Genomic DNA, 12,613 nt, shown 5'->3' with positions numbered 1-12,613 from the left:
GTCCACCAAGAAAAGATTTAAATAAAACCCTGGACCTGTTGGTCTACAGAGACTGAAATAATTACCCCCAAAATCTAAAAGAGAAGAGACCGCTTAAATGATGGACCTGCTCTTGAACAAAACTACTCAGAGAATTCAGAGAACTGACTCTGAGGAACAGAAGTATCAAAAAAATGTTGTGGACTGGACCTCTAGGTCCAGCATGTAACTTCTGGATACATTTCTGCTCACCCAATGGTCCAGGCTGGATTTAATCAAGACCTCTTGAATCCTGAGTAAATGGGCTCCCACCACATTGACTAAAGTCCTCAAACCATCAAGCATAATGTTTTTATGGTGCCTTAACCACAGGGCAATAGGTATATATGTTACCGTTTTCTCTGAATGCTTCTCAAAAGGAAGCTCTTGAAGTGCCTCTGAAAGCATGAAAGTTTACTCTCCCTTGTATCTGAAAGGAACGGGACCTGGGAGACTTGGCTTTGGGAGCTAAAACTGGAAGGTAAGGGTTCTTGCCTCCCATAGCCTGGGAAATAATTTGTGTAAGTTCTGAAACTAAAAAATCACCTACAGTTGGAAGTGCTTCCAAAGTACGTTTGTATTCAGGGTCAGCATTCCATGCTCAAAGCCATAAAGAACATCTGTCTGAAACTTCCAAGGCGGATATACAAAACTGTACCTTGATGGAATCTAATAAAGCATCCCCCATGTAGGCCAAATACTCCATGCTTTTGTTCAGCTAATGAAATAGTCCCAGATGGATCTCCTAACTGGAATCCCTCAAGCACTTGGACATCCAATAACCTTAATTACCCAGGTGCTAGCCAGAATAGTTTACAGGGAGACCCCAGAAAGAGAAAAGTTAGATTTTAGAACAGATTCGGTTTAGTTGTCTCATGGATCTTAAAGAGAAACAGACTAATTTCATGATAGGAGCAAACTTCTTGGGTGGAACTTCCCACAGCTTTGTGTCATCCACTGTAAAGGGATATTCACTCTCCTGGCGCCGTTATAATTTCAAATGTGAATGGCTCGCTGCTTAAATGAACTTTCCCCTTTCTCAAATCTATCTGCCTAAATTAGTCTGACATGTAAACTTTTAAGAGCAGTTGTATACCAGCAATTGGGGCTGTGTGCAAGAGTGGTGAATATTAATTTCTTATTGCCACAAAATGCCCTGATAAAAGATGATAGATACTGGGGCATAAATGCACTTCTTAAATACATAATCTTAATATTGTTTAAGTCATTACAAGACTTGATAAAACATAGCATTGCCTAGCACATCATGCCAATGGGAAGAAAGGCCCTCAGTCAAGATAAAGATATGAAAGTTAAAATGTAACCAGTTTGGCATTCTGCAAAATCTGTATTGCAGAGAAAAAAAAACAGATGTAAAATGTGCCAAAATTTTAACATGGTCCATAATGTATTGGACTGTATACCTTATGCTATCGCCTGGCCATGATAGTGGCAGAAAAAGGTTACCGGTAGCCAGAAAATTAATTTCTACAGATATGATGGAATACTGTATACAGTAGTTTAGGGCAGGGCAACAAATTTATACAAACAAAAACAAATGTTTCCGCACCGGTATGGTATGACCTAATCCCCATATAACATATTAATATAGAGATCTAGATATCTGCATGAGGGGACGTGCTACCTGCTACCTAAGAGGTCGATATTTAATCAAAAAAGAAAAAGGGTAGCGTTGCGGTGCACAGGGGCACCACAACGCTACCCTTTTTCTTTTTCTTTTTTGATTAAAAAAAGTGCAACAAATTTCTCAGACTTCTACCTGATAATACACCAATACATCTTGAAAGTTAATGCACTTAATAATTTTATTTTCTCACAGCTTTTTCATGCCTCTGTGGTTCCCCTCACCTGACACATCCAAACAGATAAAAAATAAAAAAGAAGGAACTAACAGTAATAATATAGTATTATTTTATTTAAAACTGGACAATGGTTAATAAAAAAATAATACAACAACCTTTACAAAGAAAACGTATTCAGTTATTCAATTATTATGGCAGCTGCTGCCTGCTTTTTCATTGTTCAGTTAAAAAATGAAGAGCCAAGGTTATGCTTAAGGCGCACCTCTAGGAATCCCGGTTTCAGGCGCAGTGCGCATGACAGCCGCATTTTAGAAAATCACCATTATCACCTAATTAACTCAATTCTAATGCTCTTAAAGTGATCAGTGGCCTTCATTAGGACATACAAAGAGAGAAATCGTAGGTTTTACTGGCCATTTCAGCAGAAAATATGAAACAAAAAACAATCCTACATATTTCCGCAAAATATCCACAATTTTTGTCTTTTTCATTCAAAAAATGAGCAAAAATAAAATTAATAGATAAAAATAAAAGGATAAACGAACCTTCAAAAGCCGGAGGAGTTTGGGCGCACTCCACGCAGGCAGCGGGAAAACTGAAAAGGGGGGTTTCGAACAGCACCTCGAGATAGGAAGGTACTAGAAGGGACAGGCCCCTGTGCCCCCTTGAGGTGGAGAGGGGAGTGAGAAAAGCATTGGAGCCTGTCAGGCCAGCTGGATGCCTACAGTTTGCTGCAAGCAGCATTGCAATGGATTTGTCACTCTATATGATTTCTGTTTCGTTCTTTGAAGTATTGTCATGATCAATATTCATGGCTTGGAAAGTATGAAAGTACAACATTCACAAAGGCTAAAGATTTAATTTCCTTTTTTTTCAATATGGATACGTGTAAATGTCCTCCAACTACTGTATGTAGCACTGTATGTGCAGTAGGAATTCTAAAGCAATACTGAATAAGAGAGGTAACAGTGGGCAGACAGAATGTGTCCCAAACTCCATATGGATTAGAGATGTGTGGCAGGCACTTTTCGTGATTTGTGTTTTAGATTTGGATCTGAATTCTCGCTCGTGTTTTGGATCTGGATTGGTTTTGTCAAAACCACCCTTTCGGGTTTTGGTTTTAGATCTGGATGATTTTTGAAAAAAACACAAAAACAACTAAATTCACAGAACTTGGAGGTAATTTTGATCCTACGGTATTATTAACCCCAATAACATTCATTTCCACTCATTTCCAGTCTATTCTGAACACCTCACACCTCACAATATTGTTTTTAGGCCAAAAGGTTGGACTAAGGTTGCTGGATGACTAATCTAAGCGACCCAAGTGTGCGGCACAAACACCTGGCTCACCTAGGAGTGGCACTGCAGTGGCAGATAGGATGGCACTTAAAAAAACTAGTCCCCAAACAGCACATGATGCAAAGAAGAAAAAGAGGTGCATCGAGGTTGCTGGATGACTAAAATAAGCGACACAAGTGTGCGGCACAAACACCTGGCCCATCTAAGAGTGGCAGGCAGAGGCTGAATGTTGAAAGTGGCCCGCAATTTTTCAGGGCACCGACAGCATTTCCTGCACGCCCCTGTCATTTCTCAAAAAGTTATGCACCACCAAATTAATTGTATGTGCAGAACATGGGACATGCTTCAATTTGCCCAGATGTAATACACGCACAATATTGGTGGCACAGGAGAGTGTACCCCTAAACAACACAGACACGGCAAAGCAAGTAAAAATAATTTTGATAATAATAACCCTTTCATTTGGACGGAGTTATATAACAATATGCGGCATAAAAGAGAGTACCCCTAAACTTACACAGGGCAAACAATGTAAAAATGTATTTGGATTAAATATTAGTAACTCCTTTATTTGGAGTAAAGAATATACAGCACAGGACAGCACCACTAGACTTACACGGCTGTACCCATAAACTTATACGGCAGTACCACTGAACTTATTCAGCAGTATCATTGGACTTATACGGCAGTAGCACTGGACTTATAAAGCATTATCCCAGGACTTATATGGCAGTATCACTGGACTTACACGGCAGTACCACTAGACTTATACGGCAGTACCATTGGACTTATACGGAAGTATCACTGAACATATACGGCAGTACCATTGGACTTATATGGCAGTACCACTGGACTGGACTTACACTACAGTACCACTGGACTTATACAGTAGTACCACTGGACTTATATGGCAGTATCACTGGTCTTATACGGCAGTCCCACTGGACTTATACGCCAGTACCACTGGACTTATATGGCAGTATCACTGGACTTATATGGCAGTAATACCATTGGACTTATATGGCAGTACCACTGGCCTTATATGGCAGTATCACTTGATTTATGCAGCAGTACCACTGGACGTATACGACAGTACCACTGGACTTATATGGCAGTACCACTGGACTTATACAACAGTATCACTGTGCGTATAAGGTAGTACCTCTGGACTTATACGGCAGTACCACTGGACTTATACGGCAATATCACTGGACTTACATGGCAGTACCACTGGACTTATTCAGCAGTACCACAAGACTTATATGGCAGTACCAATGGACTTAAACTACAGTATCACTGAATTTCTACGGCAATACCACTGGACTTTTACGTCAGTATCACTGGACTAATATGGCAGTACTGGACTTATACTGTAGTATCTCTGTACTTACTGTATATGGCAGTACCATTGGACTTGTATGGCAGGATCACTGCACTTATACCGCAATACCACTGGATTGGACTTATATAGCAGTACCAGTGGACTTATACGGCAGTACCACTGGACGTATACGGCAGTACCACTGGACGTATACGGCAGAATCACTGGACTTATATGGCAGTGTCGCTACACTTATACGGCAGTACCACTGGACTGGACTTAAATGGCAGTGCCACTGGATTTATATGGCATTACCACTGGACTTATACAGCTTTACCACTGGACTGGACTTCAATGGCAGTACCACCGGACTAGACTTAAATGGCAGTACCACCGGACTGGACTTTAATGGCAGTACCACTGGACTTATACTGCAGTATCACTGGATTTATATGGCAATACCACTGGACTTATACTTCAGTACCACTGGATTTAAATGGTAGTACCACTGGACGTATATTGCAGTATCATTGTACTTATACGGCAGTACCACTGGACTTATATGGCAGTACCACTGGACTTATTTGGCAGTACCAATGGACTTATATGGCAGTACCACTGGACTTACATGGCAATACCACTGGACTTATATGTCAGCACCACTGGATTTATACAGTAGTACCACTGGACTTATGCGGCAGTAAAACTGAATGTATATGACATCATCACTGCACTTATACAGCAATACCACTGGACTGGACTTATACGGCAGTACCACTGGACTTATATGGCAGTACCACTGGACTTATACAGCAGTATCACTGCACTTTTATGGAAGTACCACTGGACTGGACTTTACTGGCAGTACCACTGGACTTATATGGCAGTACCACTGGGCTTATATGGCAGTATCACTGGACTGGACTTTAATGGCAGTACCACTGGATTGGACTTAAATGGCAGTATCACTGGACTTATACGGCAGTACCACTGGACTAATACTGCAGTATCACTGGACTTATATGGCAATCCCATTGGAATTATACATGAGTACCACTGGACTTATACTGCAGTACCACTGGATGTATATGGCAGTATGTTTGTACTTATACGGCAGTACCACTGGACTTATATGGCAGTATCACTGCACTTATACTGCAATACTACTGGACTAGACTTTTACAGCAGTACCACTGGACTTATACGGCAGTATCACTGGACTTATAAGGTAGTACCACTGAACTTATATGGCAGTACCACTGGACTTATTCGGCAGTATCACTGGACTTATACGGCAGTATCACTGGACTTATACGGCAGTACCACTGGACTTATATGGCAGTACCACTGGACATATATGGCAGTACCACTGGACTTATACGGCAGTTCCACTAGACAGGACTTAAATGGCAGTACCACTGGACTTATACAGTAGTACCACTGGACTTATACAGTAGTATCACTGGACTTATACAGCAGTAATACCACTGGACTTATATGGCAGTACCACTGGACTTATATGGCAGTATCACTGAACTTATACGGCAGTTCCACTGGACTTATACAGCAGTAATACCACTTATGTGGCAGTACCACTGGACTTATGCAGCAGTATCACAGGACTTATGGCAACACAGGGACACCACCACTGGACTGATGCAGGGCAACACATCTCCACTGCACTGGACTGGACTTATACAGCAGCACTGGACATATGGCAGCAGAGGACACCACCACTGTGACTGTGCTGATGCATTACAGGGACTCCACCACTGGACTTATGCAGGACAACACAGCACCTTTGCAATGAACTGGACTTACAGTATACAGCAGCACTGGACATATGGCAGCAGAGGACACCACCACTGTGACTGGACTGATGCATTACATGGACACCAGCACTGGACTGATGCAGCACAAGACAGCACTGGAATGACACATAAGACAGAGCAAGTCGTCACACCACTTTCCCGCACAGACAGACACTGAGGAGAAAGACATGTCCTATCGCTACACTCTCCAGGACTGGAGTGAAAATAGAGTTGACACGCGGCTCCTTATATGGAATCCAAAACCCGCGAGAATCTGACAGCAGGATGATGACGTTTTGCCTTGTTCTGGTTTTCGAGTCTGGTGGGAAAACCGGAGCCGCGCTCAGATCCGGGCTCGGGACATGATGTTCGGTAGGGTTCGGTTCTCAGGAAACCGAACCCGCTCATCCCTAAAATGGATCTTGTCTCCCTTTTGTCCATTACAAAGAAAAGAAAGTGAATTTTGAGAGTTTTGCGCTATTACTAAAAAAACAGTCTGGACTGGAGTATGATATCTGAATAAACCATACAATATGTTTTTTTATTTTTCAATTGTATGAATATTCAGTATAAAAATATCACAAAAACAACCTGTTTTTCACAATACCAATTTCTAAAAGCAGAAATATCTAAAAAAAAACATCACACATATATAAAATACTGAACCATGGTCTTAAATGATCTTTCCTTCTAAAGGTGGATTTTGTATATTGGCTCTTAAAAGACATTTTCACAGAATTATGCACAGTCCTTGTGTTGATAAACTTCCAGAAAATGACTGGTTAAATCACAATGTCCTGAGGCATATGCATACCTCCCAACATGACCCTCTCCAGGAGGGAAAAAGGTGGTCATTCCGAGTTGTTCGCTCGCTAGCAGTTTTTAGCAGCCATGCAAACGCTATGCCGCCTCCCACTGGGAGTGTATTTTAGCTTAGTGGAACAAAAACACAAATGTTCCCGCACAGGTCAATTCGACAATTACCTCCCATTCAGATTCTTAACCTAAATAGAAATCTTAGTATAGAAGGAAGGGTGCTACCTGCTACCTGTTAGACCACTACGTTACAGAAGAAAAGGAAAAGGGTAGCGTTATGGTGCATCAAGTCGATAAGATTCAACAATAAAGCTTAAAAAGTAACTTTTATTAGGTATATCTAAATGAAAATAATTCCCCACCTATTAATATTAAAAAGCGAAATATTAAAAGATAGATAATAGGTAAGAAAAAAGGAAAGAATAATAAAATAAAGTGCCGGGATGTCGATGAACACTCCTAATATGTAATAATAGCTGATTAAAAAATCAGTAACTCTACTGTAAATCACAATAATAATATGTCTTATATTAGGTTAAATATGCCGTTAACCTCAATACGCATATGTGTGATCGATTAGAATACACCCAAATCACTTCTCTTATGATCTAGGACTCTTGTATTTCAAAATTGGGGAGTGAGTATTAATTAGGTCCTTAACATCAATCTTGTCCTATCAGTGTGGATATAACTGCTAATAAGTGTAAGAGCCTAGTCCGTGATTGCTGTTCACTCTATATCCGGGTTAAGCTACTGTATTCAAGGTTGTACTATAAACTGTCAGGAGATATCTATAATAGTCCTCCGAAATTGCCAATATTAAGGTGGGAGTCACCGTGCAGCTGCAATTAATTTGTCAATCTGTACACTGTAGTTATCTTTATATTCCACAGTGTATCTTTTTAACACAATTCACAGTTATACGAATGTATCCACATTGGATTTATTGACATCAAGGTAACAGCAATGTATCCATGTTATTCTGAGTCACAGAATGTTACATATAAGGTGAAAACCCTGTGAGTTTATTAGTCAGTTTATTTTGACACTAAACCCCTGATATATTCAGTGTGTGGGGTTAGATAATAGTACAATGCTAGATGTACATAAGTTTATTCAGCATTAATTCTCCTCAGGATATATGGATACTGATAGCTCACAGGTATAAGTCCAGTGGTATTGCCATATGATGATCAGGCACATGGGCCCTCATTCCGAGTTGATCGCCAGCTGTTTTCGGTCACAGCACGGCGATTAGGTGAAAAAGCGGCATTTCTATGCATGCGTATGGGCTGCAGTACGCACGCGCGAAGTACTTTCACACAAAACTATGTAGTTTTACACAAGGTCGAGCTACGCTTTTCTGTCGCTCTGCTGATCGGTGAGTGATTGATAGTAATTGGGTGTTTATGGGTGGTAACTGGCCATTTTCCGGGAGTGTGCTAAAAAATGCAGGCGTATCTGGTAAAAACACAGGTGTGCCTAGGGAAACGGGGGAGTGGCTGGCCAAGCGCAGGGCGTGTTTGTGATGTCAAAGCAGTAACTAAACTGAGTGAAGTGACCGCAAGGTAAAAGTAGGTCTGGAGCTGCTCAGAAGCTGCATGAAAAATTTTACGAGCAGTTCTGCTAACCTTTCGTTTGCACTTCTGCTAAGCTAAGATACACTCCCAGAGGGCGGTTGCCTAGCGTTTGCACTGCTGCTGAAAGCAGCTAGTGAGCAGTCAACTCGGAATTAGGGCCCTGGAGCGGAGATCACAACTTTGCACGGTGCATGCATCTGGATGCAGCTCCTGGCTCATCTTCTGTAACCGTGCTAACTCTGTTCCCTCAATAATGTCCCAAGGGAAATTAGTTTTTATTTTTAGATGACATTATAAAAGTTATGTTTTAACATACTACAGAATTTATCAAAATTAAGACAGCCCCCAACAAGTGCCTACTTTTCTCTTACTGTGTCCAATGCAGTATCTTCTAAACCAGTGGTTCTCAACCTTGGTTTTCAAGTACCCCCAACAGTTCATGTTTTCCATATCACCTAGAAATTGAACAGGTGTAGTCATTACTTGCTGACACATTTTAAAAGAACCACAGGTGGAGCAAATTATTTCACTTGCAATCCTGTGAGGAGACCTGGAAAACATGAACTGTTGTGGGTACTTGAGGACCGAGGTTGAGAACCACTGTTCTAAACTACTTATGGAACTGCAGTACTAGGCCATATTCACATATATATATATATAGTTATTTTGGTAGCAACTTTCTTTAAAGTCAATGTTCCGCTCACGGAAGACGGCGGCAGCAGAAGGGGTGGCATACCTCACGCTGTTCCTTTCTATCCTATCTGTGTGCATTGAAATTTGCATCCTATACCATTTAAGGGAGAGGGCATGGAAGCCATGTTATCACAATAAATGCTATAAGGAATTAGTAGCAACGTTGATTTTCTGGGTAATGTATATATCTATTATCCAATTTTGATAACATGCTCAAAAGCAGTACCTGTGATATAGTGTCCAGAATTTTTGCATGTTATTACTAACAGACAGCATATGAAGGAACTATATGTGAAATTACCAAGATTATTTTCAAGGGTATCATTAGCTGGAGATGACTATGAGATAGCATTCAAAGCTCTACAATCAAAGTTTCATTATTGGTGTATTGATGTGTCATATGTATTCAACCGTTTGATGCTCTAAAATACCACCACCACCATTATTATTTGGTGAGCGCATTATATTCCTATATATTTTTATATAAATGTTTGTTATATTTGTAATGTATGATCATGCTAAGTAAGTTTTTATAAATAAGAGTGAATAAAAGTTATGTTTTATTAAATTATCAACTAATAATATACATAAAAGAGTGCTCCACAAAGGAACTTTTTTCTTCTGGGAATCATTTCTGGGTTTCCGTTGTCAGAGTATGTTTTAATATACTACAGAATTTATCAAAATTAAGACAGCCCCCAACAAGTGTCTTCTTTTCTCTTACTGTATCCAATGCAGTATCTTCTAAACCAGTGGTTCTCAACCTTGGTCTTCAAGTACCCCCAACAGTTCATGTTTTCCATATCACCTAGCAATTGAACAGGTGTAGTCATTACTTGCTGACACATTTTAAAAGAACCACAGACGGAGCAAATAATTTCACTTGCAATCCTGTGAGGAGACCTGGAAAACATGAACTGTTGTGGGTACTTGAGGACCGAGGTTGAGAACCACTGTTCTAAACTACTTACGGAACTGCAGTACTAAGCCATATTCACATATATATATATATAGTTATTTTGGAAGCAACTTTCTTTAAAGTCAATGTGTAATAAAAGCTAACTATCTATATTTAGAGGGCTTTATTTATGTTTCCCAATATAAAAGAGCCTGTGTCAAATCTAAATCGTTTTTGTTTTTTTATTAATAAACTTAAAAAGTTAAAGTGATAATAGTGGATTAATGTGATAACAGTGCCTTAAGCTCCTTCAGATTTAAATTCACTTTAATGTTACACTTTTTTAACATTTACATGTATCCCCAGTAGTTTCAGCAAAGAACAGTTCAAATCTTTGTTCCGTAGACTGTAGATGAGAGGATTGATCATAGGTGTGACAACTGCAACCACTGCTGTTAGGACCTGTTTTAGGACATGAGAAGATTCTGATGTTGGCATCATGTATGCACATAAACCTGCCATATAGTACAAAATTACAACGGTGAGGTGGGATGAGCAGGTGGAGAAGGCTTTCTTTCTTTCTTCTTTAGATTTTATCTGTAAGATGACCCTGATAATTTTTATATAAGATGTGAAACAGAACATCCCTGGGAAAAATCCAAATATAAAAAATTCCAGATATATGACAATATAAAACTCTTCATTGCCAGTACAGGAGATGTTAATCAGAGCTTTGGGCTCACAGAAAAACTGGTTTATGGTACGGGACTGGCAGAAGAACAAACGTGAGGCTTGAATTGTTATCAAAAATGCGTTTAAGAATCCTACTGTCCAAGTGCCAGATGCCAATAAGATGCAGTGTTTTCTATTTAAGATATGGTGATAGTGCAAAGGATCACATATAGCAACATATCGGTCATATGCCATAATGAATATTAGAGTATCTTCTGTGCCACCAGCCAAAAAATAAAAGTACATCTGAGTGAGACATTGTATGAAGGACACTGTATTATCACCAGATAGTAACATGTACAGCAGGTTAGGGACAGTAGTGGTTGTATATCAGATATCTACTAAGGCCAGGTTACAGAGAAATAAATACATGGGGGTGTGTAACTGATCATCCATATATATCCCTGTAATTATACTACCATTAATAATCACTCCAAATACAAATAGGAAGAATAATACACTGGCAGATAGTGATGTATATTTAGATTTTGCAGAAAATGACACCAAGTTAAATTCTGTAATATAAGTCTTGTTCTGCATGTTATATTCAGGTTATTCTGAAAAGAAGATTTATTATTAGTTGTCACTGTGACTGGGACATTTGCTTAGGTAGAGTTCAGCATGTGTGTGGTACATTAGTAATTTTGCATCCTGCAAGCTTGTGTACTCCTAGCTAAAGGCAAATATGTCAAGTAAATTAAAGATAGATGAAAAAGTAGGGTGTGTGGCCACAGCAGAGCAGGAATAGGACAATATCTGAGGGCTCTTTGGCATGAACTTCCTGGCTGCCTCTCTCCCCGACTCTAATACAGACTATTTCCCCAGGTACCTGACTCCGGTGCCTCTGAATTCTCCACTGGTGTTCTGGTGGTTCGGTTGATCAGGATGGTGGTGGCTTCCTGTCCCTGCAGTCCACTGGTCTCTACACCCTCAGGGTTCGGGCTGGCGTCTCCGGGTTTGGAGTGCTGCAGCTGCCCAGCTCCAGTATACTGGTGCTCCTGCATCTGAGAGGGCAGCACGTTGAATAGCTGACACCTGTCTGTGTGCTGTTAAAGAGAGCCATGACTGACATCTTGTAAAAACTGATTTGAACGCTCTCTTGGCTATGTGAGTTTTCTGAATTACTGGCACTGCTATATTATTGTTTGTTGCAATTGGAGGCTCTGAACTGAAAAAATCTCTGAAATGCAATCAGGGTGCTGTAGTGATCTATTTCACATATATTGGAGGCCTTCTGATTAAGGATATCTCCTCTGCCATTTTGGGGAATGCAGGGCAAACTGCAGCAGCAGCAAAGTTAGAAAATATGTACGTTCATAAGCAAATCAGTCTTGTTCCAGTACTGAGCCCCATGTACCTACCTCACCAAGTAATTCAATTGTATCTGCACCACAGTTCTTAGAACTCTATGGAAGTTACATTACAACAACTATTAGAGGCAGTTAATTCGCGTAAGCAATGCCTATCAAAAAAAATTTTGTAAAGTACAATCAGATATATACTTGCTTTTGCAAGATTTGCAGAAGGTGCGAGAGAGGGTTGGCAAGACTGAGACACACATATCTAATTTGGAAGACAAACAGGGCCCATTACAGGCTCAGGGTAAATCCTTAACCAAC

At 40.2% G+C, this 12,613-nt stretch overlaps 1 protein-coding gene across 1 annotated transcript; it reads right to left on the bottom strand.

The window, feature by feature from the left end:
• Positions 1-10,595: 10,595 nt before the first annotated feature.
• LOC134944313 (olfactory receptor 2T10-like) lies at positions 10,596-11,240 on the bottom strand. Its single transcript, XM_063932893.1, has one exon. It carries the CDS (start codon positions 11,238-11,240, stop codon positions 10,596-10,598), a length of 645 nt encoding a protein of 214 aa, XP_063788963.1.
• Between the last annotated feature and the right edge of the window lie 1,373 nt (positions 11,241-12,613).

The sequence above is a fragment of the Pseudophryne corroboree genome, chromosome 7, assembly GCF_028390025.1.
Source record: "Pseudophryne corroboree isolate aPseCor3 chromosome 7, aPseCor3.hap2, whole genome shotgun sequence".
NCBI lineage: Eukaryota > Metazoa > Chordata > Amphibia > Anura > Myobatrachidae > Pseudophryne > Pseudophryne corroboree.
This window is presented reverse-complemented; position numbering and strand designations above follow the sequence as displayed.

What these genes read in the sequence shown, in the direction of transcription:
- LOC134944313 (XM_063932893.1), bottom strand. Translation starts at nt 11,240, where the DNA reads ATGTACTTTTATTTTTTGGCTGGTGGCACAGAAGATACTCTAATATTC.